Source organism: Parambassis ranga, chromosome 17 (assembly GCF_900634625.1).
Source record: "Parambassis ranga chromosome 17, fParRan2.1, whole genome shotgun sequence".
NCBI lineage: Eukaryota > Metazoa > Chordata > Actinopteri > Ambassidae > Parambassis > Parambassis ranga.
Genome location: NC_041037.1, coordinates 8,938,077 through 8,962,500, shown reverse-complemented (window position 1 = coordinate 8,962,500; position 24,424 = coordinate 8,938,077). Strand labels below are relative to the sequence as shown.

At 41.6% G+C, this 24,424-nt stretch overlaps 1 protein-coding gene across 2 annotated transcripts in view; it reads left to right on the top strand.

Moving 5' to 3' along the window:
* Nucleotides 1–24,424, top strand: part of b4galt2 (UDP-Gal:betaGlcNAc beta 1,4- galactosyltransferase, polypeptide 2) — a 120,105-nt gene that overhangs the window by 81,753 nt on the left and 13,928 nt on the right. For both annotated transcript variants that reach the window (XM_028428318.1, XM_028428317.1), the window contains 2 exons: nucleotides 10,015–10,202; nucleotides 14,367–14,489. In XM_028428318.1, the coding sequence (XP_028284119.1) occupies nucleotides 10,015–10,202; nucleotides 14,367–14,489 (311 nt within the window). The remainder of the gene's footprint in view (nucleotides 1–10,014; nucleotides 10,203–14,366; nucleotides 14,490–24,424) is intronic.

Below are 24,424 nucleotides of genomic sequence, written 5' to 3'. Positions count from 1 at the left end.
CACAACAGCTTCTCTATATCGCAACTTATTATATACGACATCACCCAACAAATGTTAGGACCATCTGCAGACACTTCTGTTCAAGTCAAAGTCAAAAAGTCTGAAAATAAGCAAAGGATGAACTTTACTTAACATTGTGCTAATGCTCATAACTGGCAGCCATGTCTTTAGGGTGTACATATTAGCATATGTTGTCCTTGTGGGTAACTCTCACACATCTCAGCATCCACCTTGGCTGCAGCCCTGGGCAGTTATTCAGGGCGAACATGACCAAGCCCCAATATAAATGAATCAGCGGGGAGTCATAACTGTAATTTTAATGTTCACAAGGACATGCAGCTCTGGCTCATCCTGTCATGACAGTTGAACAAATGCCATGCTAATTCATGATACTGTAGCCCTGCCCGGCAAATCTGGTCACAGTTCCTCCTACTTTTTAGTCTATTTTTACTCCACCATGTCCTGGGACTGTTACCTGCTTTGTATCTAAATGCTCCACAGTGTTTTGGGCTGGTCTCTAACTGCTGTTTGGTGATGATCGAGCTGGAAATGTGGCTTAGGAGAGCAAGGAGATGGTACTAAACTAAAACAATGAGCTAAAAGAAGCTAAAAAGCCCCTATGGTCAGTTAACAACTCCTTGTTGTTAGTTTCCTTATAGTTTATACATTGTTAAAGTAGGACTGTTTATTTGGACAACTTTTAAAACTAAGTAGAAGTTATTGTGGAGCCACTCAGGGACCCACTTTGCTTTTGTATCCGATATAATTCATTAAAATGAAAAATGAGATTTGACCACATGGAATCTAATGAAATGCAGTGAACTCCTATGGGTGTGAGGGGAATAAATGACAATGGACACTTTATAATTTCTCCTGTTATTTCAGCAGCTTTGGGGCCTCTGGAGAATTTCTGACCTTTCCAGTGAAAATTTTGAATCATCATAACCTTTTAATTAGGAATAAAACCATTATAATTATAGAGTGTGGCAGTGTATCATAGAGAGGGGCAGAATAATTGTGATTTCCTCCGTCTCCTTTTGCACATAATATATAAAAGAGCAGTAGTGTATGTCCTCATCCTCAGCATTTTTAATTCATCACTGAATCCTCCACACAATAACCCAGAAATAAAAAATACATAATAGTGGGCTGCACTGCGGTCCTCACTTCTTATTTCCATGAGGACGTGTCCAGCCAGCAATAAGACAGAAGTCCCTGTATGATAACAGAGGGCTGTCCCTGCTTATTTACCCAACAACAAATCACCAGCGTAACATATCATCGCCAACTGCTGTGTTGATGTTGCCCTGATCAGCAGGTATCGACTGCGCCGTGACGCACTAATAATTGAATTGACCGCCGTAGCCCAGCCTTTCACTTTATGTGGGAGCTCCTCAGTGTCAGAGCGGCCAGAAAGTCATTACAGCAAATTAGTTATTCTGGCCCCACGCCAACTCTGTCACCCCCCCCCCCCCCCTCGCTCTTTGTGTTCTCTGCCAAGCCCTCATAAAGCAGAAAAAAAAAACAGAGTGCAGCGGATATGATTGAGGACTGTAAGGTTATGAATTAGACATACATAGTGTGGTGTGTTTGTGTTTGGGAGTGCACGGTTGACTGCAGCATCTAATCAAGCTTTGATGAGCTTCCTGTTTCCCAGGTGCCATTGAAATGAAGGGATGATCATCTTTTATTAAGAACACATGGCCAAGTGCATTTAGATACAAATGTTCATGAAGGCGATAATAAACACAAGAGCGCTCAAGGATAGCATGGCTGATCTACTTTAAAATACTGATGTTCTTCACACAGAAGTATACACATGTAGCTTATTTGTAGCTGGAGTCAGAGCTGTAGCTAGCTAGTTAATGACGCTAACATTAGCACCTTGAGTCTCAAATTGCACACATGATGGACATCTCTTTAGGAGAAAAGAAGGGACCATAAACCAGCTTATGAAAGCTAGCAACATTTAAAAGTAGCATCTCCTGTAGGCCCCTTTCTGACAGTTCCTCGTTCAGCAGTAAGAAAACACCTCATATTGTCAGAACTAGTTATTGAACAACAAATTTCATACTTTCTGTAGTCACGACTGACAAGGTAGCATGTTAGCATTACCCAGGACCAATAAAATGTCAAACATCAGGTAATCTTATCACGGAATATATCAAGTAGGAGCTATAATACAGCATTAAAAATGAGCATGCAGTACAACGCCAGCTGTGTCCAAAATCACTTTATAGTGCACTACATAGGATGTTTTCTTGTGGTGCGGTCGCAATATATATTAAGAATTATTAGACAATATATACATGTAGTGTACAGCTGATGGTCACTACACAGCATATTTATTCACTTCCTGTTTCTTTAAATGTGACATTTTTTAGCAAATAAGATATTTATGGTTATGTTAATTACATTAAATCGAACAGCACTGTTGTCAGCATCCTTTCAAACTGTGATTTTTGATGACCTTTTTATTATTATTATTATAACAATAGAGTACTCCTCTGTATGCTGCTTTGGCAAATACAGAAATCTGAAGCTTGACACACTGCAGTATCATTGCTGCTTATGTCTAAGCTAAAGTACCCTTGCTATTTTTGGAGGTCAGATATTTTTTTAACACATACACAGACACACGGGAATCCATTCACACACATTTTAACTCAATCTCCATTAAGTGAGATAAGGTGAAATCTCTGTGCGTCTCCTGTGGTCTCCCTTTCCCCTGCAATGACTGACCGGCCAAATTATAGGATGAGGGGCCCCACCTCCATCTATCTGCAGGAGGCTGATAAGTCCTGTCACACACACACACAGAACTTGTGCACAGAACAAGCGCACGTTACATTCAGATACACACGTACTCACGCTCTAGTGACAGTATTTCAGGCAGAGCACTGACTGGACCTTAATCCATCTCCATGGCAACAACAATCCAGGTATGTTTTAAGTATGTGTGTGTGCAAAAGGAGAAAGTTGTAGTACGTGTTGGGTCTTCATCGAACACACACGCCCGCACTCTCACACAGAGACCACAGCAATGGATTTATCTGGTGATACCCAGATATGGTTGATAGGGTTAATTGGTTTTCAGAGGGCATGTAGAGAGACAGAGACTGACACTGACCAGATTTCTGCAGAGACACCAGGGAAGGCCTGCCAGAGACAAGACAGTGCAAAGAGCATGAGAGGAGTAAGTGATGACCTGAGAGCAGGAAGTGCACGGAGGAGGCAAGATTTACCTTTTACCTCCCGGACACGAGAAATCAGAGAGTAGGCAGCATGAAGAGAGAAAGAGGGCAAAGAGAAGATCATTTAGATATGATTCATTTCCTTTATTTCTTTGTTATTGCATTGCTGTTTTAACGTCATGATGTGTTAGCAAAAGTGCTCGAAGGCAATTTACAATTAATTCTCCCGCCGCTTAATCTGACACCATAATTTCACTTCCTGGTGTACAAAAAACAGCTCACAAAAAATTCACAATCTTAAAGGGAAAATTCACCAACTTTATTTACTGACCTTCAGTCCAGGGGCATGAAAACGTTTCCTTTTGCTTCATTATCAGTTTAGTTTTGGCATCATAAAAACTTTGTTTGGTCATGAAAGATTAAAACACACAATGTTATTTTGACATTCCACATTAATAATCCAAAAATTCTCTCGCCTTCTTGTGCCTGTTTGACTTGCACTTATTCACATGGCCACTGGAGGGCACATATAGCTGCGTAGCTACATTACATTACTGTATATTGAAGGCAGCAGTACAGCTCTGTATGTACTCTGAGGTTGACCTTTTGTTCATGTCACATGATCCTCATCAGCAGATGGAGCTCGCTCTGTTATCTGCTCCATCAACTGCTTCTCCCAGAGGTGGCTTTGCTGCCATGTGTCGACCACGAACCACAACATCTCTGGTTGTGCTGGGCTGTTTGTTACATGTCATTTTTCTTCCCTCTCTCCCTTCATTTCCTGTCATCATCCTACATTTGCCATAGTGACTGTGTCACTATGAGGCAGCACCATCTAACTTATCAAAACTTAAAACTATCCACATTGTAAGTATATTTTCATATTTCTAACAGCAGACAGGTGTCCATCACATCCACAGGCATGTACACATGCACTCCAATTGCTCAACAAAGCCCCTTTGAAGAAGTTTCAGGAGCACAGTGAGATTTTAGAACACCTGATTTATGATGACATGAACATTTCATTGTGAAAGTGATCCCACTTGTTTTTACAGTACCTCTTTTTCAGTCTTGGTGAGTTAATTATCAAGCTGCAGGTGCTCTCATCAAGAAGTGCTATGAAACGAAGCAGCTTTTAGAGGCAGCTGATAGTTGTTGCTTGAAATCCTCAAACACACATACACACACACAAACTTTTTTCACTGGTCCCTTGCCAAAAGCACCCTGTTGCACACATTACAAGAAGCTGCCAACAACCACAACAGGGACCACAGCTTCCCGCTGCCAGTCACTGAGCTGCTGCAGTGAAGCTACTGGACACCTTGATGGCAGATGATGAGTGTTTTCCATTCAATTACCCCTCCTACATTTTCCCCGGGAGCCTGTGATTCACCCCAGTGGTTTTTCAGTCAGAGGTCTCCTCTCTCCCAGCTGCTGCCTGCATTTTATTCAAGTTATTAACCACGCTGTGTTCTCTCATCTGTTTCTGGGTCTGGACATCCTTCTTTTGCCTTTTTTTATGTCAGCAAGAGGTCAAAAGCACAGATTGTGTGTAAAAATGGAAAAACCCTTGATGAGCCATAGATTTTAAAAGAATGGTTTTGAAGGTCATCTAATGACATTTTAGCAGGGCCTGACTCCACCTAAGTTCCACCTAGACCCCATTCACAAATCAATCCTGCTAGAGCGGGACTCGGGCAGTATCCGGATATATCCGAGTCTGAACAATGGGAATCCCGATATGTCCGGGTTGATCTCAATTAACCTCTCAAAGGTGGATCTAGCCGGACTGGCTTAAACGTGGCTTAGGTCTGAACGCAAATGCAACTAGTGAATCCTGCTAGCAACGTCATACTTCCGGGTTCACAGGGACAGTTTCCGGGTCACATAAAAAAAGCTGTGTGCAAACATCCATCGAATTGCAACAGCTTTGCCCAGAGTTTATTTACAACATGGCTACAAAGGAATAAACTGCGTTTCGAACGGGAAAAATTAAATGATCGAATGACACAAAAAAAAACTCACGAAGCATAAATGCATGCCGTCGTACCGCAGCCCGAGCAGACTTTGATTTTCACGATGTGCCACCTAGTGGTTTAGAGGAAAACAAAGAAGCTGGGTTAAGATGGATGTGGAAATAGGTCTGAACGTATCCAGCTTAAAAGCTATCCAGATTCAATCCCACTCTAGCTGGATTTATTTTCTCCAGTGTGAACGAGGCCCCAATGCTTAAAGAACAAAAAGATGGTGTGTGAGCAGAGCCTAGGAGGGCATTCAAGCCTCCAACATCACATGCAGGCAGTAGATACATACACGGCTGTTGTTTCCTTGGATCAGAAATATCCAACTCATATTAGATTTTCCAACATATACAGGATGTATTCGGCCTCTCATTCCTTGCTAACTGAGATAGGCCCATTTTCCAAGGACAGGCTGGGTAAAAAAATAAATGTCTGATTTTTATTTGGCATTTTTGATAAATAAGAAATAATCTTTAAAAAAAATATGTTTTTATAGTGAAAGACTTTCTTTTCTGTGAAAGTTGAGTGCACTTACTGCAGGCTGTAATTTATAAAAGCGTCTGCCAAATGAATGTAATAAAATAAAAATGTCAGCACACAAGTTTTTTTTTTGTAAATAAATGCCAATTACCTGCAAATGAACTAAAAGGCTTTATTCACTATGTCTGCATTAAAATAGTCCTAAACATTTAAAGGACCCCCGCATTAAAATAGTCCTAAACATAGAGGACCCCCGAGGCACCTTACAGAACTAAATCTGTCATGGTGATGGCTACCTGTTTTTTTTTTTTTTTGTTTTTTTTTTTTTAAATTAATTATTTTACACGGAAGTTGCAGAAATGAAGTAGGAACACGTGCATCACACTAAACCGAGGGCGGACTTGCTGGATGTTTCCAAAAATGCAGCTATGTGCACGTCTGTTGAGGAAGCAGAGGTTTCAGCAAACGAGAGAGAAAATCATGGTACATGCGTGCTTGTCACACTTGTCAGTAAACTCATTTACTCAGGGCTGAGGTTGCATGCCCACATGCATATGCACACACTGCATTATGTAGAGCTTGATCAAAAATTAATGGAGCAGAAATGTCCTTGAAAGTTAAAAGATGCCTGTGAAATTGCAAACGAGGAGCCAAAAATCGCTCTGCGCTAAATTGGAGTACCCTTCCTGCATTTCACTCTGTAATTTGTTGATTTGTCAAATATTCATGCATGAATGGTTTCACTGTCCCCCGTGGGCCACCGTAGGCGAATAGTAGCTGAGCAGCAGTGCATTCTGGGTGAATCAAAAAAAATAAATGAACTGGTTTTGGTCAGGAAACAACAGCCTGGAGGAGGAGAGACCAAAAAAAACAAATACTGCAGCCGGCAGCAGAGGGAAATGCAAAGTCCACAGAAAATACTGCATCAACAATACATGACAACTATATATATATATATATATATATATATATATATATATATATATGTGTGTGTGTGTGTGTGTGTATGAAAGCAGAATATATCAATGATCAGTGTGAATGCCTGCAAACCTCTGTATCTATCAATCCTATTGGTGCTGTGTTCCCACACTGCTGAAATGCCCTTTCCAATATAATGGGTGTCACTTCCATCCTGCAACTAATTTGAACTGGCATGAAGCGATTAGGGAAGATGTAGAGCACCATAAAGCGGAGTTGCAGGGAGGATCACACACACACGTCGTATAAAAATAATACACAATGACCACAGTAATGCCTAATGAGGTTAAGAGCAGAAAAAGGTGTCTTGTTTTTTGTTTTTGTTTTTTTACAACTACCTCCAGTTATTTTATCTCCTGTTCTGTCTCAATCTCAAATCCTGGAATTCATGGTTGTTGTAGCCTGCAGCACTACATACAGCTTTGATGGATGTTTGTATAATATTTAGTTTTGCATCATCCGTCCATCTTCGACCGCTTATCCAGGGCCGGGTTGCAGGGGCAGCAGTTTAAGCTGATGGTATGATTCCTCAGCAGTCTCAGACTTTCCTCTCACCAGACACCTCCTCCAGCTCTTCCTGGGAAATCCTGAGGCGTTCCCAGGCCAGCCCAGAGACATGGTCTCTCTACCACATCCTGGGTCTACCCCGAGGTCTCCTCCCAGTGGGACATGCCCAGAACACCTCCCCAGGGAAGCGTCCAGGGGCATCCGAAACAGATGCCCGAGCCACCTCAGCTGGCTCCTCTCAGTGTGAAGGAGCAGTGGCTCTACTCCGAGCTCCTCTCGGGTGACCCAGCTCCTCACCCTTTCTCTAGCGCCCAGCCACCCTTCGAAGCAAACTCATTTCGTCCACTTGTATTCACAAGCTCATTCTTTCGGTCACTACCCAAAGCTCATGACCATAGGTGAGGGTGGGAATGTAGATTCACCACGATGGACCGGTACAGCAATCGCATTACTGCGGAGGCTGCACCGATTCGCCTGTCAATCTCCCACTCCATTTTCCCCTCACTCGTGAACGAGACCCAGAGATACACAAACTCCTCCACTTGGGGCAGGAGCTCTCCTCCCACCCAGAGAGGACAAACCCTGTTTTTCCGGTCGAGAACCATGGCCTCGGACTTGGAGGTGCTGATTCTCATCCTTGCCGCTTCACACTCGGCTGCAAACCGTCCCAGTGCACACTGGAGGTCCTGGCTCGATGAAGCCAACAGGACAACACCAGCAGAGATGGTGTTAAGTCAAAAAGTAATAAATTCCATCTTATATTTGGTGTTTCTTACTTCTTAATATATTCCTGTTTTTGATTTCACCTAATATCAGCTTCTGATCTCACTGCCTCTACTCTGTGTCTCTACCTTGGACAATATTGTTCCAATCTGCTGTTCAAAAACAAGGCGAAGGCCACTTCAGAGAGCCTCAGTGGATTTGTGACAATAGATTTTTGTTTTTTTGTTTCTTTTTTTTTGTTACCTGCACAGAGGGATTATGCTCTCAAATCTCAGGTATTAGTGGGCTTACCAAGGGGATTACTCATTGTACTTGATTCACGGCCGGTCCGGACAGATAATGCACCAGTATGGAGAAGAGCTTCCAAAAAAACAAAAAGAAAAACCTTATCCTGAACAGAAGTAAGGACAAGCAGCAGATGCATTAATCATTCCAGTGATTCTCACTGCTGTCAAAAGTGGGTGGTTTTCCCTAATGGGCGAGAAATACGTGACTGCAGCAAATTTGCAACACTGGCTCATTGTTCTGCTATAGATACTGGGACATTTATCCAACCGGGAGGTCCCTCACTGTGGTATGAGACATGAAGATTCGCACTCGGGCCCAGTCTTATTAACATAAACCTGTAATCTTGTCATGTGGGGACTCACATCTTGGAGACTTTGCAAGGGCTTACAGTGATATATAAAAAAACTCATTCTACAAATTTCATTTGGTATTACACAATACTGCTTTAGAGCTACAGTAACATACATATATGCTGTATTAGAATCTGATTCTATTTGCCTGAAAATAAAAAAAAAAACTGAAAAAGCTGAATTTGATATTAGGATAATTTCTGTTTGCTTAATGAGTCGGTGGACTAATCCCTGATTTAACCGTTTCCATCCTGAGCTGTTTGTCTTCAGGTAGCTGGACCATAGTTGTAAGTCTAAGAGTCTCCTGGGGGGAACTCGGGCTGTTACACTGACAACAAATGCTTTGAGTGTCACTCTTGTCTCTGATCTTCACTGTACTTTAAAGTAGAATATATTCAAAGCATGTGGAGGAGGATGGACTCTCACGGTGCAGCATACACACAGTAGCTTCTCTTCTTGCCTGCTGACCTTTATACTCTTTGACAAGGACTTGGACCTTACCAAGCCAATGCTGTAGCACAAGGGCTCTGCGGAGAGAGATACACACAGTATCTTGTACATTATTGAATTCATAACTGTCATATGTATTACCCTCGACTATCTTACATTGCTGTACTCTCGGCTAGAATGCATTTATCTTAGCCGAAGTGTTGAACCTGGGCCACGTGGAGACACGTGGAGAAAAACAGAAGCATTTTACTGCAGCGGAAAGCTCTCATAGGGTCAATGAACACATCAGTTCATGCTGCATGTAGAGATAAATACAGAGCAGAACTGCAGACATTAAAAATGATGGTCAGTGATGCTGACTGTGCGTACAGTAAATGGTATATGATTAGCAAGAACTGCTAGGAGCTCCTAAACACCCGGTATGTTTAACTGATCAGAGTTTGGATGTTTACCATTAAAACAGTGATTAGCCATTAGTAGTGCATAGTGCAAGTAGACAAAACATTAAAAACATGTTGATTTATTACTATGAGCCAAGTAGATTCTACAGAGTTCCTGCAGTGGAAAAATACTACACTGGGCATTCTTTCCTACAATGACCTATAATGACCACAAGAGGCAGTGCTGCGGTCGTTGCTTTGATGCATGTCAGTGTTTCAGGTCACTGATCATGTCAACAAACTCTCAATTTATACTGGATAAACAGAACAGCTTTGATTGGAGTGTTTTAGTCTGACTCACCCTGTGCATGGTTAAAGTGCCTGTAGCTCTTAATCACCTGATGTCATGTAACATGTGTCAGCTCTGATTTATAGCCGCAGTGTGTTTGATTGCTCCTAATTGTTTTGTAGTAAAAGGAAAACAGCGTGGTTTCTTTATTCTGTATTTACCACTTAATCCTTTAAGTGGACTATGTTATTCTTAGAAGTGGTGGACTCAGACTTTTGGATCATATGTCACTGAAACAAATCTGTGACAGTCGTGACACTAACTACGTCCTATTTTTGGGTGTGTGTCTTGCAGTTGGGTGAGGACACTTTCAATCGTGCCAAGTTGTTGAACGTCGGCTACACGGAGGCTCTGAAGGACGCAGAGTACGACTGCTTCATCTTCAGTGATGTCGACCTTATTCCTATGGACGACCGCAACCTCTACCACTGCTATGACCAGCCGAGACACTTCGCCATCGCCATGGACAAGTTTGGCTTCAGGTGACACAAGGATGTCTGATTACATTCATAAGCACAGCGATGAAGCCTGAACAAAAAAATGATGTCCCGAAGGGCTGAACGATGTTTTAGTAGGTGGGCTGCATACCTGCCTGTCTGTTCAGATTATCATTGTGCATCGTTGTTACGGTTTGTTACACTTAGCTCCTCAAATGTAAATAGGTTGTTCTGTCTGCATCACAAAGAATTTCACAAACGGCCCACAGCCTTTGTTCCGACAGATAACTGACAGACCAGTGTTTAATTTGAGTAAATCTCATTATACTTTGTCTGAAGTCTAAATTAGCATGAAAATGTGCCACAGTTCACTGCTGCCAATTTTGATTTGGTCATACTTCCGTAGTCCTAACGAGAGCGCATGTTTCAAAGTGTAACTAACAAGCCCCGTCTACAGCAAGTGAAAAGACCTTCATCAAAGAGAGTACAAACTGAGACCTGTTAGACCAAATGGTCAGCTGTGGTTAGAAGGGAGGATGTTAACTTATGGTTTTAGTGTCAGCGAGGCACTAGAGGAGCACACTTAGCCATTTATCCAATTAAACTGAAAAATAATTAGGCGCACTGCTGCTTTTTCCTGTGTGATAGCAAAACCTTCACCTTTAGGGTTTCAGCCTGTTACTTTTACATAAATGACGAACCAGGGTTTCATCCAAAACCGCTATTTCTTATATTCCTTAAAATGGGATTTACATCCTGACAGCAAAAAATGACACAGGCTTTAAGATGGCAATGATAAGGATGTGTCATCTGTAGCTGCTATATTCCTGTAAATCTGCTATCCAACACTGTCTAGCAATTCACAAGGCTGTGATTGGTTTGTCTTAATGACCAATAGAAACAGTCCAATGGAAAATTGTGGTTACCAACAGCAGTTATGTTAAGAGAGGGGGTGGACTTTGAAATCTTGCTTGCTTTAAATGTCAGAACTTCTAATCTGCACTCTAACTATTCACCCACAAAATAATGAATTCCCATAATTATTACTTAAGTATTAAAAACTGACAATTGGAAAACTAAAAAGGGATACATCCATATAGTAGACTGTCTGTACTCACTTGGATGGTTGCTACAGTTTGAAATGTTAAGGTTGGTTCAAATCATACACAGCATGTTGTGCTTATCATTTTACACTTGGTGTTTTGACCCGTATGAGTGTGCTCTCCAGTGCTTAAAGTCAGCCCCTGTTGCCAAATGCCACTGCACTCAAAATATCAAATCCAAGTTTGGGAGGATGTGTGATGTAAGACATAGTGATAGGGTGACAAAAATATCAACGCAGTGGTCAGAAAGAGGTGAAAGGTCACTGATATTGAGTTCTCAGCAGCCATTTATGTTAAAGTGCTTTGTAGAGATAAAAAGGTGAGACTAAAAAAAACAGTCCACAGGGTCAAGGTAAACGGGGACGTTTAAGTTCTGAACCCAGCGCTGTTGAGCCTGAACCTTCTTTAAGATAGGAGAAACCACAACCTGAGTCATAAACACTGCCTGTGGGAATATAAGATTTTCATATGCTTTAAGTTTATAGTAAATATAAAATTCAGTGTACCCAGAGGACTTCTAAAGCACTAAATGGTCAAGTCCTGTTTTAGTGTCTTTTTGCATATTGACACCACACCTGCCCTCAATTATCTAAAAGCATCGGAAGTATTGATTAATGGTCTAAACATGGCCAATGTGTATGTGACCTCCCCATCAGAGCTGTCAGTCAACAAGAGTTATCCAACTGAAAACCCGCCTGCACATTCCTGATATAGTCCTCAATAAACTAATGCTATTTGGCAACAAAAAAAAAAACAATGCCAGGTGGCACATAGGCACCACTGTGGCTAACATTTCTTATTAGCACTGAATCAGTAAAACTGTAAGGGGTTTTATCAGACTCTCTGGATGCTTGAGAAAAATCAGTGAGAGAACTTAAGAGTGAGTGGAAGGTCGCAGAATTGATTGAAGCTAATTACTTGCGTAAAAATTAGAGCATGGAGAAAACTGGTTCCCAAGGTCAAAGTGGTGTTCTTCTAGTTTTACCATTTGGGAAGCTTTCAAATTAAAGACAGCAGCCATGTTGATAAATGGAGAGGAGATATTTGCAGCATATAGCAGTCAGTGAATTTCAGCATGTTTGACCTTTTTTTTTTTTTAGGAAGAGACTTCGAATGTAAAAGCACTCTACTTTTCTGATAAACGGGGAAAACACATTGACAGTGAAAGTCAGGTCACATTAAGTGCTCCTCCATTACCTTTGCACCTCACAGCACCTAACAGCTCTCTGAGCACGAAGGGTCACCTTCAAGTCCATTTCAACACAGCCTTTTCAAAAGCAACAGATTACAGCCTCTCACAGGGGCCCCATATAAATTGTGAAATTCTGTTACCATTACATTAAGCATAATTTCCTGGATGTTTTAGGTACTTATTCCCCGAGTAGGAACAGTGTGAGTGTGAACAGAGAGCATGTTTATGCTAGGTCATGACCCGATCCTATCAGTGTTATAGAAGTCTGCAGTGTGCCTTCACAAAGGGAAGCTTCACATGTTAAGGTACCTGAAACTTATTTCATTTAACAATCACTCAATAAAAAAAACAGTCAATGTTGATGTAAAAAAAGAGAAAAAAAAAGTTCGGCCTTATTAAGAGCCAAAAACTCAGACGTGACTCAAATGTGTTTCATTAAAGCTGCCATCAGAATTTGATTCAAAAGCTTTCCCAGCTTTGGCAGAAAATTGTGTTACATTAGGACTCCATAAGTCAGCAAGCAAGAAGCTCATTAAAATGAGCTGTCAGACTTTAATGTCGGTCTAATTTACAGTTTTGTTTTGACCTTTAAAATGTGACCACAACCTAAATTTCTGCTTTTAGTCCCAGCATGCTGAAACAGTGGGTGACTGTGACGGTTTAGAAGCCTTATTGTGGCCTTATTCACACAAAAAACAGGTTTAGTTTTGCGGTGTGTCCTGCTCACACATGCAGCTCATAGCAGGTGGCTTTCTGAGCCAAACAGCTGCCAACCACTGAACCATAGGAGTGTTAGTGCCACACACACATATAGCCCAACAATATTGCCAGTTTGTTGTTGCATACTGTTCCTCATACTCCTTTATCACACTTCTAAATACACAAATATGAAGTTTACTATAATGCACATATAAGCATTTTGTGCAGCTCATCAAGTTCAATTTCTGCAGTATTTCACTTCTTCTTATAGCGTGTATCCCACACACACGCTGTTTTGACCATCCTGTTGCTAGGAGAACTTGTGCAGAAACATACGGTCTCATTAGTTTCTGCTTGTCATCTTTCAACAGGGAGCTGTCATACGTTTGACAACAGATGCTGTACAGAAGATGCACACACGTGCACGCACACAGACACACACTTGTATCGCCCTCCAGTTAGACCCCAGGCGCCTGTCATGACATTCCCAGCTGATGTCCGTCCCACTCCACTAGTCTCAGGACTTTTGAGGAAAAATAAGAAAAAAGGGCTTGTCTGCCTTTTTATGCATTGTCTTCACACACACACACACACACAGTCACACACAAACAGTATAAATGGCTGGTTTCTCCATCAATTACAGAATTAAATGTAGCATTATCAGCTGTTTATTTTGTAATTTGTCAACATAAAAGTTCATCAATTTGGTCTCTCTGGTCGCTCAGGGGAAACAGGGAACTTACATAAATGGCTGGTTGTTTGTCTTTGTGTTAGCCCAGTGATTGACTGGCGACCTGTCCAGGGTGTAACCGGACAGGACAAAACGGGTTAAGAAATGGATGGAAACCTAATTGGCTCCAAATTAACACATAGTGGTTCCTGTCAAATTATTCTTGATAAATATTATAAACAAACAAGCCTGTAAATACAGGATGTTCCTCTGAAGTCAGATTGGTGTTTTTGCTCTCTCCACTCAAAGCTTTAGTTCTGTCACATGTTTTCTTGTCATGCCATGAAGTCGTACAGTAAATGTAAACCCTTTGACACGGGAAGCAACAGCCAAGCAGAGAGATGAGGCTGCAGGTCCCCATCAATGTGCTTGTTTACACAATTTAAGTTATGTTGATTTGATATATGCACCAGGATCATTAGAAATGTAATGTCTCTTTGTCACCTGTCCCTCACTCTCCTTCTTCTACCTTCCTTCTCCTGCAGGCTGCCGTACGCAGGCTACTTTGGAGGAGTTTCAGGCCTCAGTAAAAAACAGTTTCTGAAGATCAACGGCTTTCCCAACGAGTACTGGGGCTGGGGAGGAGAGGACGACGACATTTACAACAGGTAAGCGTGACACAGATGTAACACAAACCTCTGTCTGTAAATTTCTTTCCTCCAGTAAAATGATACATTTTCCAACATAACGAAAGAGTCACTCTGTGAAGAAAGTTCATTTAAAAACCAAAAAATCGACTAAATGACTTTCAGTGATGAGTGGAGCTCACCGTTCGCCATCTGTCAGGGTTATGTTCAGTCATTTCTTTGCAATAAAATTCCTGTCAGACCACCAACGGCAACACACACTCACATCTGCATACAGATATGCACCTTTATATGTTATATATGGGCATTATTTCTAGCAGCACAGTCCAGTATCTCGACTGAAAGTGACACAAGGTGATTTATGATAACTGCTCATAGAAGGAGAATAATTAGGAGATAAATTAACCTTTTGAAGCACTTGAGTCAGCTTTTGATTGACTTGCTGAAGTTCACTAACGACATTACTGTGGATGTTGGCTGGAATCAAATGTGGGAGAAGAATATTTGTTTGACAGGATGACAGAGAGACCAGTTAATACCTCAGACCACTTACAGAGCTATTAGTGTAATTTATTGTCTGCTCAAACGGTTGTTGTGACTGAACTTTGTTTAATTACCTGTTGAACTGATGATCTGACTATTAACACATGATTACCCCCAAAACAATGCATGTCATCCATCAGTGCTCAGACCCATAGAATAATTGCAGCTAAGTACAAATAATGATGTGCACTAAACATAACTTCCACTTAATCTCCCACAGATTCTCTCATGTCTGCTCCGGTAACACAGATTTAGTTCCATCAGTCACAGGAACAAACTGAAACGGTCAGATTCAAACTCAAATAAACATATGAAGTGGTGTAAATATTTTCAAATTGTCATGTTGAATTAGCTTCAAAGGAAAAATGTATTTCTGTCACATAAACAGAAACATTAGCATTCAGAGATTCACGTATGCTAATTACAAACACACACAGCTACACACACACAGCGGGGTGCTCCTCCGCCTCCTCCGTCTTCATTGTATCTCCATTCTTCACTATCTGTTTTCCTCTCCTCTCTCTCTGTTGCGCTCACAGTGTGAAGCTTATCTCTCCCCTCGCAGAGTAATAGCATTATAAGAAAACAGAAAATAGAGCATTTGAGAAATGCACTTTTTGAGAATGGACCGCCACAGCCAACATAGCGTTCAGCAGATTACAGCTGTTTGTCAGCATCCGGCTATGATGTGATCACAAAGAGAACTACGTGGGCTCGGCTGAACGGTTGTGTTTTGTACGAGCGTGTGCGTCTGTAATTATGTGCCAAAGGATGACAGATAAAGTTAAACCCCTTACTTTTTTTTATTGGATGATAGCTGCACTTGGCCATTAGATGCTGTAGAGTTCTCCCAAAGATATTTTCAGCGGCTCTGAAATGTGAAGTGACATCTGAGACTCATTAAACTTCAGATTCACCTCAGTGCAGATCTGCACATACATAGAGGAGGTTGGAGTTCAAAACTGGACATCAATGCATCACTCTGAACCCTAAAATAAACCTAAAATAAAGGTTCCATCATGCTTCTCCAGATGAGGTGTGAATTTCATTACTTGAACCAGATAAGATGTTCAAAGGCCTGCTCAGTGTACACCTTTCTTGTACATTAACAGCAACACCTTGTTGCTCTGTGTAGGTTTGTCATTATGAAGAACCTCTTGGGTGTATTTTCACACAAACCAAGACTTTTCTGTATTAAAAAATAGCAATCAGCAACAGAAAATGAAACGAAACTGAACTTCTAAACCTACTAATACACAGAGCTGATCATATGATAATGAGCAAGTGTAACGAGGGCTGATAGCAGCTGTAAAGCTAAGCTGCTGCAGTGATAGAGACTGGACCAGTCCATTTACAGTCTTTTCTGTCTTCTCTCTTTGTGACTGAAAGATTGTAAAGTTCTCAACTCATTATAAACCAAACAAAAAAAACCAACACCGGCAGAAACAAGCAAATAAAGCTGAGCATGAAGGTTGTGTCGTAGCTTGCTGTAAGGCTCCCCCCTCCCATCGCCCCCACCTTCACTTTTCAGGGCTGGCTTTTTTTTAAAGCCTTTCAGGAAGCAATCTGAAAGGAAACGACCTTGAAAATACACTTGGACAAGCTGTTGGAGGAGGAGGGTGTGTGGTTATGGCCATGTGTGGGTGTAGTGGAAGCAAACAGAGGAGCAAAATAGGCTCCCGCTCAGCTTTGTCGGGGTAAACATTTGTAAATCATGACCTGCCGCGCAAACATCTCAATGACTGTGTGATGGATTTTTGAGGAAATTTAGTAGAGATGTCTTCGGTTCTCGGTGGAATGTTCTGACTTTTTTAAGTAGGTTTGTGGTTTTAGAGAAAAATGTCTCTTGGCACCTAAAGCCGAAACCCCCTCAAGATGAATTGTAATAAGAAAAGTGTAAAGCGTACACAGTATTTACAGAATTATTAACATCACTTCGCTGTCAGGCAAGCTGTTCTATTGCTCTCCTCAGAGTCACCAGTGTCCACTGACCCCTTACACAATATGGGAGCTGCTGGTCTGCTGCTGTGTGAATTGGTCATTTGGATCCAAAAAAGCTTCTTTTGTCTCAAAATAATAAAAGCTTTTGAGTAAAGGCAGCTGTCAAAAACAGCTCCATGTTCTACAAGGTTAAATGACTCAGAGAGACCAGTATAATGGTCAGGTTAGGTGGTGCGTGTCAGTACTCCGGTCACTTTCTTCCAACTTTCTTCCAACAGGGTGGAGACGCACCCTTATACAACCACCTACATACACTCAGAGCTGTATTAACTGGAGTCTAAGACCTCCTCACCAGCAAAGAGTCTGATTATGAATCTGAGAAAATATACACTATATTGCTAATATTAAAAATGATTGTTTGCTATTATAGTTATTGTTTTTACCAAAGCTTTCTTAATTGTAAGCTACAGCATGATTATCTATGAAGCAATAATGCAAGGTGGATGGAAAAAGTGGAGGAAAGGAGCAGTTCAAGACAAAGGTTTAAGGTTTATTTGGAAATTCAACATTTGAAATTCAAAACTAAAAGTCTAATAATGCATCCTGTAGCAGCTGAATGAGGCTAGCTAGGAGAATACCATCAGCCTCCATTTCTTTGAAGGAGCATCAACTAAAAGACTAGATTGCTGTTTTACACCTCTTCTTCACTCTTGTTTTTCCCCCTCCAGCTTTTCACTTCTTTTGTTCTTTTCTCCTTTGCTTGCTTCCCTCCAGCAGTTTCCTTTTTTATGCTGGTTTTGACACCACAGGCCATGGCCACCACCTGAAATGGGGCCTTGCTGTAGCTTAATGCCAGCCCGGGGGGAACTGGCCGTCGCTGCTGCTCAGTGGCGGCCCGTGGCGGGAGGGACACATGCCACTTACACAACTGCCAGTGCTGCTTGCCCCCATCCCACCCCTGTCTAAAAGTTGGTGGATATTACAAAGAGAGAAGAAGAGAGAGAGATGGGAGGGCTCGCTTTTCTCGCCATCCTCTCTCTCCCTCTCTGAACACACGGCAGTAGCCTTGGGCAAAGACTGTTCCTGTCCCAAGGGCTTTTAAAGCCAGACCAGCCTTCACCCCCCATACACTCAAGTCTTCCCATACTCCCTCTCTATTTTCCTTGCCCTTTCCCACTTCCTCTCCGTAAACCTCCCAGCAGTGGCTTTCAACTGAGCCTGAGCCAGCATCGTGCACAGGGACCACACGTGTTTCTGTGAAGCCTTGACAATGCTGTTAGGAGATATTTTTAGCTCAACACTTTAAGAAGCCTTTGACAAGTTCAGGCACATCTCTAAGTTATAGGCACGTCTCAACCTGCAGGTCAGGGCAGCTAATGTAGTAAAGTATTTAAAATGATCATCTGTAAACCTTTTATCCATCCCCCTGATTTATTTATTCATTAAAACATATGCAACACTGGGAAGCAGGAGTGTGGTATTACTCACTGTATATAACTGTGGGAAAAGCATCTTCAGCGTCATCCATAGGTTTCTAATGAGCGCTTTGAGTCTCTGTTGCCCCCAGAGGCCACAGGCTGAACTGCAGTTTTTAACACTTGTAGGCCTACACAGGCTTTATTGCTCAAACCTGGAGACTGCTGTTCGATAGCTACCTAAAGGAACTATAGTATATTTAGTATTAATACCCATAGTACAAAAAAGAATGGTAATATAAACAGTGTGGCATTAACATACATAATGTGTTATTTTGTGATATCTTTTAAGCTAGTTAGCTGTAATATAGCTACACTGCAGGCAATGAAATGTAAAATCTTATATGAAAAGGGTCAGTCTGTAAAGTCAATGAAAATCAGGTGCCATTAAACACTTTTTTATATTTATATTATATAAAACAATTGCTTTATTTATATAGCTAGCAAGCTAACACTAGGTTGTCCTTTAAGCATGGTCATATTGCTTATGATAAGTAATCTGTTTTAAGCACCATGGGAGAGTCAGAGTGTTTGTAATTCACAGATCCGTCATCCCTCAGTGGCTTTCCACACGTCTGTGATGTCTCTTCAAAAGCTGTTTTGATCTGTTTCTAATCTGATGGGAAAGAGTTAAAGTTACTTTTTTCTTGGTTTTTAAAAGCTGTTTTCTTTCTTTCGGTTACATGCTTTTTCTAGCTCTGGATCATATTCACAATTCTTTTAACTCAACCATGTCATAGTACTAAGTGGTAATTCAGTCATGTTCAAATAAAGGAAAAGCACATTTAAAAGAAACTTTGCCCTTATTCAGGGATGTTTGCAGTTGGCACTGAACTTCAAGGTATAATAAGCATCCATTAATAATACACACTAGGTGTCATTTTTTCTCTCTGGTTTGATCATTCTGTTTTATTTGCTTCTTGTGAATATGAATAAAAGCAAGTGTGCACATGGCCCGGCACAACAAACAAGTCCCTTTGGGTATACAAAGAGCAAGCAGGCACATTTTCCTTATGGTACTCTGAGTACAGCAGCTAACACGACACAGTAGAGCGCACCTGCTAGATCCATGAGCTGAATCGATGCAGGGTGAAGATGAGGTGAGGAAGGGGAAACCGCCCTGAGTGTGAATGAATGTGCAGCATAAATGGCCAAGAAGAGGTGAGGTCAGCTGGTCGGTGGATGGATATTTCAATGAAGAGCGTCCTGTGCAGTCTCGCGCTGTCAGACGTGTCATTTAAAATGCTGATGAAGCATGAAGGTGGTGCTCCTTACAGCATCAGCATTGTTGTTGAATTCTTAGTGTTGATGCAAACACTCAGAAGTCCCATTCCCCAGGACCACAAGTATAAAAAAACATGGGAGTTATATCATTAATGCCGACCTGAATATTATACACACATCAGCAGCATAACTGAGGTAGACCTCAGAGCCTCGCGGGAGTAGTATCAGCATAGAGCGCTCATTTCTTTCTGTACAAAGCATTCAGAGTGTGATTTGATTCAAAAAGCAGCACCAGTATTATAGTATAGTAGTAAAATATGACCATGTGAGCAGCTGTATAGGCGAAGATACATCAGTTTCAGGAGAATTAGCAGCAGATTAGGTCTTGTGAAGAGAATTGTTAGGTGGGAAATTGTAGTAAATCAAATTCACTCTTTCTATTTATAAAGTGAAGTTGGACCTTTATGGTTTAGAAAATGCTTGAAGACGTCAGTTTTACAAGGCCAATGAAATAATGGCGTTTACATATCTGCCCCGCTCCTGTGGTCATGAGTAAAGTGCAGCCTCTTCTTGCTGGTTTTACTTTTTTTGCCAGCCCTCTGGACAGATTACATTAACCATCACATGGCGTCCTTCTGGTCATGTGGTGTTGTTTTTGAAGTAGGTGGAATCCCCCCATCCCTGTGACATTTATTTATCTGTTGATCTTGACTTGTTACAGTGTTAAAGAAAACTGCACCAAACACACATGAGGGTTATTTTTTATGCACCACAGTCCAGACAGACTTCTCTTCTACCAAGTCTCTTTTTCCATCAATGCCATTGATTTCTCAGGACCAATACTTAATTAAAACTGGTGGGTGTAACATGAACCTTTTTGATTGTGACATTAAACAGCCAAGTAACACTACAATAACTGGGAAAACTCCTTTGGAGCCTGCACTTTCTACAAACGCAGGCACTGATGTGCTGCATGAATAGACTTGTATACAGTGTAGGTCTATGTTCTCTCACCTGTGACACAAGCAGCTTGTCTGTTTACACATTTTTGATGGCATCTTTGTGTCTTCTAGAGAAATGTATATTTGTCTTACTTACTAAAACCAACAAAAACAAACTAAGGCTCCTATACAGCTCTTTTGCTGCTGTGCAACATAACCCCTGATCCAAGATGCGTACCACGACCTTATACCAGCCAAGTCTAGTTATTTTTTGGGGGGCTTTAAAAAAAAAAAAGACACAGACGACTCTTATTTCTTCAGCACCGAGTTGAAATGCATGAGGAAAAACATGAGGGATGTGCCAACAGAACCTGCAGGTATACAGAGGGATGGAAAAAAGAAAGGAAATAAGAAGCAACTGTAAGGAGGGAGGGAGAGAAATGAAGCACCGGGCGGACAGAATAACCACAGTCAGCAGCTGCCGGTACAAGAAATACACATGCAAAGAAGCATCAGAGCAGAAACGCACCAAAATGCAGCTTATGCACCTTTTTATTATATATAAGATTAGACCTGTATGCAGAAATAATGTGAAAGTGAGGATGGATTATTTAAAGAAGAGAAAGGAAACTCTGTTTCTGCAGACACAGGGGTAAATACTCCACGATTAGACGATGCTATGGATGCAAGTAAATGATTATTTTGATTTAACTGCAACACATAAAAAGTATACATTAATCATTATGTTGCATGTATTTGTTAATGAAACTCTCTCTGAGATGTGTTGCTGCTGAGAGAAAAATCTCTCTTTCTCCCGTTCACACCCACACTCCTCACTTTTCTATTACTTCTCTCTCTCTCTCTCTCTCTGCTGTGCATCTCCCAACCATCATCAACACCACCCACTCCGCCTCTTCCTCTCCCATCTCATTTCTGCAGGGAGAAGGGAACTGAGGCAGGACATCAGACTTAGCTCCCAATTCTCCTCCACTCCATTGCTCTAATGCAATTAAATCTACTGGTGGGAATAGAAGAGGAGAGAGCTGCAGAAAATTCCTGATTAATCCAACCCAATAGGCCTGTGTGTGTGTGTGTCCTGTCCATAGTCCAGATTTCGTCAGGCTACAAATGAAACCTTTCATGATAGATCACATTAGTGGGCAGATATCTTTCCTCTTAAGGCGAGAGAAATGCTGGACAGTCCAGAAAATTCAGAGCTTTTCAAGTGGCACCTCGCTTAGTTAAGAGAACTGTACTGTTTAATGGATTCGCTGCAGGAGTCCCACTGTAGCTCAGCTTATATGGAGCCATTTATAACACTTAGAATCTTTTCAGCGCTGCTTCAGAGTCACACCATGTTAACGCAGGTAAATGCGTGTAGCAGGACTTGCAGTAAAGTCTTACTCTCTGGTGTGACTTTTTGGTAGATCCAGCATTATCATACCACACTGTAAATAATGTAAATGCTCATGGTTGGAAACAATACCCTCCTTCTCTTTTGGGCTGTCGCAGACGAAAGACTAGCATCATAGGAGAGTCGTGGAGATATCTTTGGTCATGGCTCTAAATCGGTGGTCTTACGTCGCACTGTGAGACAGATTCCACGACGGCCGTTGTCAGCGCCTTGCGACCAAAGACAAGCTGAGATAAAATTCTAGCGGTGTCAGAAATTTAGAATGACTGTCTCACAGTGTGACAGCTACTATGACCTGTCACTCTGCGTCCACATCCTCCTCCTCCTCACATGTTGATGTATGTCGTAACCTGTGAATGCCTGCAATTCAGTAAATGGTCATCGTACAATGTGCACGCATCAAACTTGACGTTGTACCAAAGTTTATTAGATTCACGTCGCACAGTGTGTCATGCAATAGTCTAATAAGAAAAAAATCGCACAGTGTAAACCGGGCACCTGCAGTCCTGTCATGGCCTTCTGCTGTTCTATGCTAGATTTATACATGATATCAGATCCATGTAGAGCCTATCAGGAGGATGTATATTTGATGTCTGCCTCCCTCTGTGGTGATAGAGGTGGGGTGTCTGTGTTGGTGCGTCTTTCAGTTTACTGTGCATATTTGTGACAATGGCTGCTGAAGCCAGGGGCGCCTCGTTGGAGTTACTTATACAGAAATTACTGCAACACAGAGAAGATGGTGTGTTTGACCGGCAAAAGGAGCATAAATTTATGTGCTCAGATGAGGGGAATCTATTTTTCAGACTGCTGTGAGCAACAATAGGCCCAGGACTTGATTGTTGGCTTTGATATGTTGGAGTTTTATGAATCCATCATAAAGTTGTCAACTTTAAAAAAAAAAACAGCCTTTGAAAAACACTGTGGTCTACTTTGGTCTCCTTTTTTATCTGACTGCTCTTAGTCGTTATCACTTGACTCTCCAAAAAAAGTCTTTTAGGTCCCCCACAGTGGGGAATTTCACAGCAGTCTCCCACCTACTGTTTTCAGTGGAGGAGGCTGTCGAACGTGTCGTCTCTGGATTATATACATCACACAGGGGACGCTGAAGCCTTTCATCCCACAGCTCCGCTGTATCCTCACCGTCCTGTTCCTTCTTACATAATATTCACACCGTAATGTCACACTGTGTGTCCGCCTGCCTGTCACAGCCATGCAGATAGTTGTGTGGTGTGTGTGTGTGTGCGCACCAGCTGAAGTTTTGTTTCGGTCAAGGACACAACTCGAAGCTGAATAAAAAGAAGCTAGTTGATTAGTACAGGGCTCATTACTGCACACACACACACACACATGCATACACACAAGGTCACCACCGAAGAGGAGGTTTCCTTTAGCTCCATCTTCTTTCAGACTGGAATTGACTAAGGATCGTGTGGAACAATAACTTCTCTTGTTATTGCCGCCATTTCATCATCATGCAAAGTTTCATATTGACAGATGAGGGCATGGAGAGCCATCCTCTACTCTCAGGGTGTGTTTTATGATGCGTTTTTGATGCCGACAGGGACGTTACCAGTCAGACTTACAGTGGTGTAGCAGAAAAGCACTGATGGCATTTTACACAGACAAACACACTGTGATCTCATGTCTGAGAACGCTGGAGATGTGAAATGATGCTTTGAGTCCGGCTGATCAAGTTGTCATTTCATTAGGAGTTAGGGGCTGGATGTCACATCCAGCAAATTCAGATCAGTCATGTGTTTTTGTCACTTTTTGTCCAATGTTCACTCTTCTTGCTAATTTTTGGTCTCTGCCAAAGAAATGATTCACTCTTAAGCTGCTAAAATCCTGAGCACAGCTAGCGGCTAGCTGTTGTTGCCAAACTATAAGTATAGAGTGTATTTATCTGAAGTTATGTCGCAGGAACGGCTGCCTGCTGAAGGCAACGTGATTGCGACAGAAGAACAGCAATGACGTGAAGGATGGTAAAGTAGTTATGATGGGACATACAAGTTTTCACAGCACACAGTCATTATGTGTATAACTGTTGTTTAAATTAATTTGAACATAAGCTCACTGATAGGAGAAGAGCTGCTCTGCTCACATTATACACTCCACATTATTTGTATAATAATAAATCTCTATCTTATAATGCTGCTTGCCCACATGTGCACATACATAGACACAAGAGCAGTCATCGATGCATGTGTGCCAAGTCAGCAAAGTTGCTGAGAGAGAGAAAGAAAGAAAAAGCAGCAACAAAAATCAGTTATTTACCTTTTCAATGAATTTATTTGCGGGGTTGTTTTGATGGAGTTTGGGTTTTGGCTCTTTCACCGGCTGATGCAAAGGGGCCGCATTCTGGGTTATTTCGCTGGTCTGTAAAGAAGATGAGAGGGGAAGGAGAAAAATGGAAGGTGA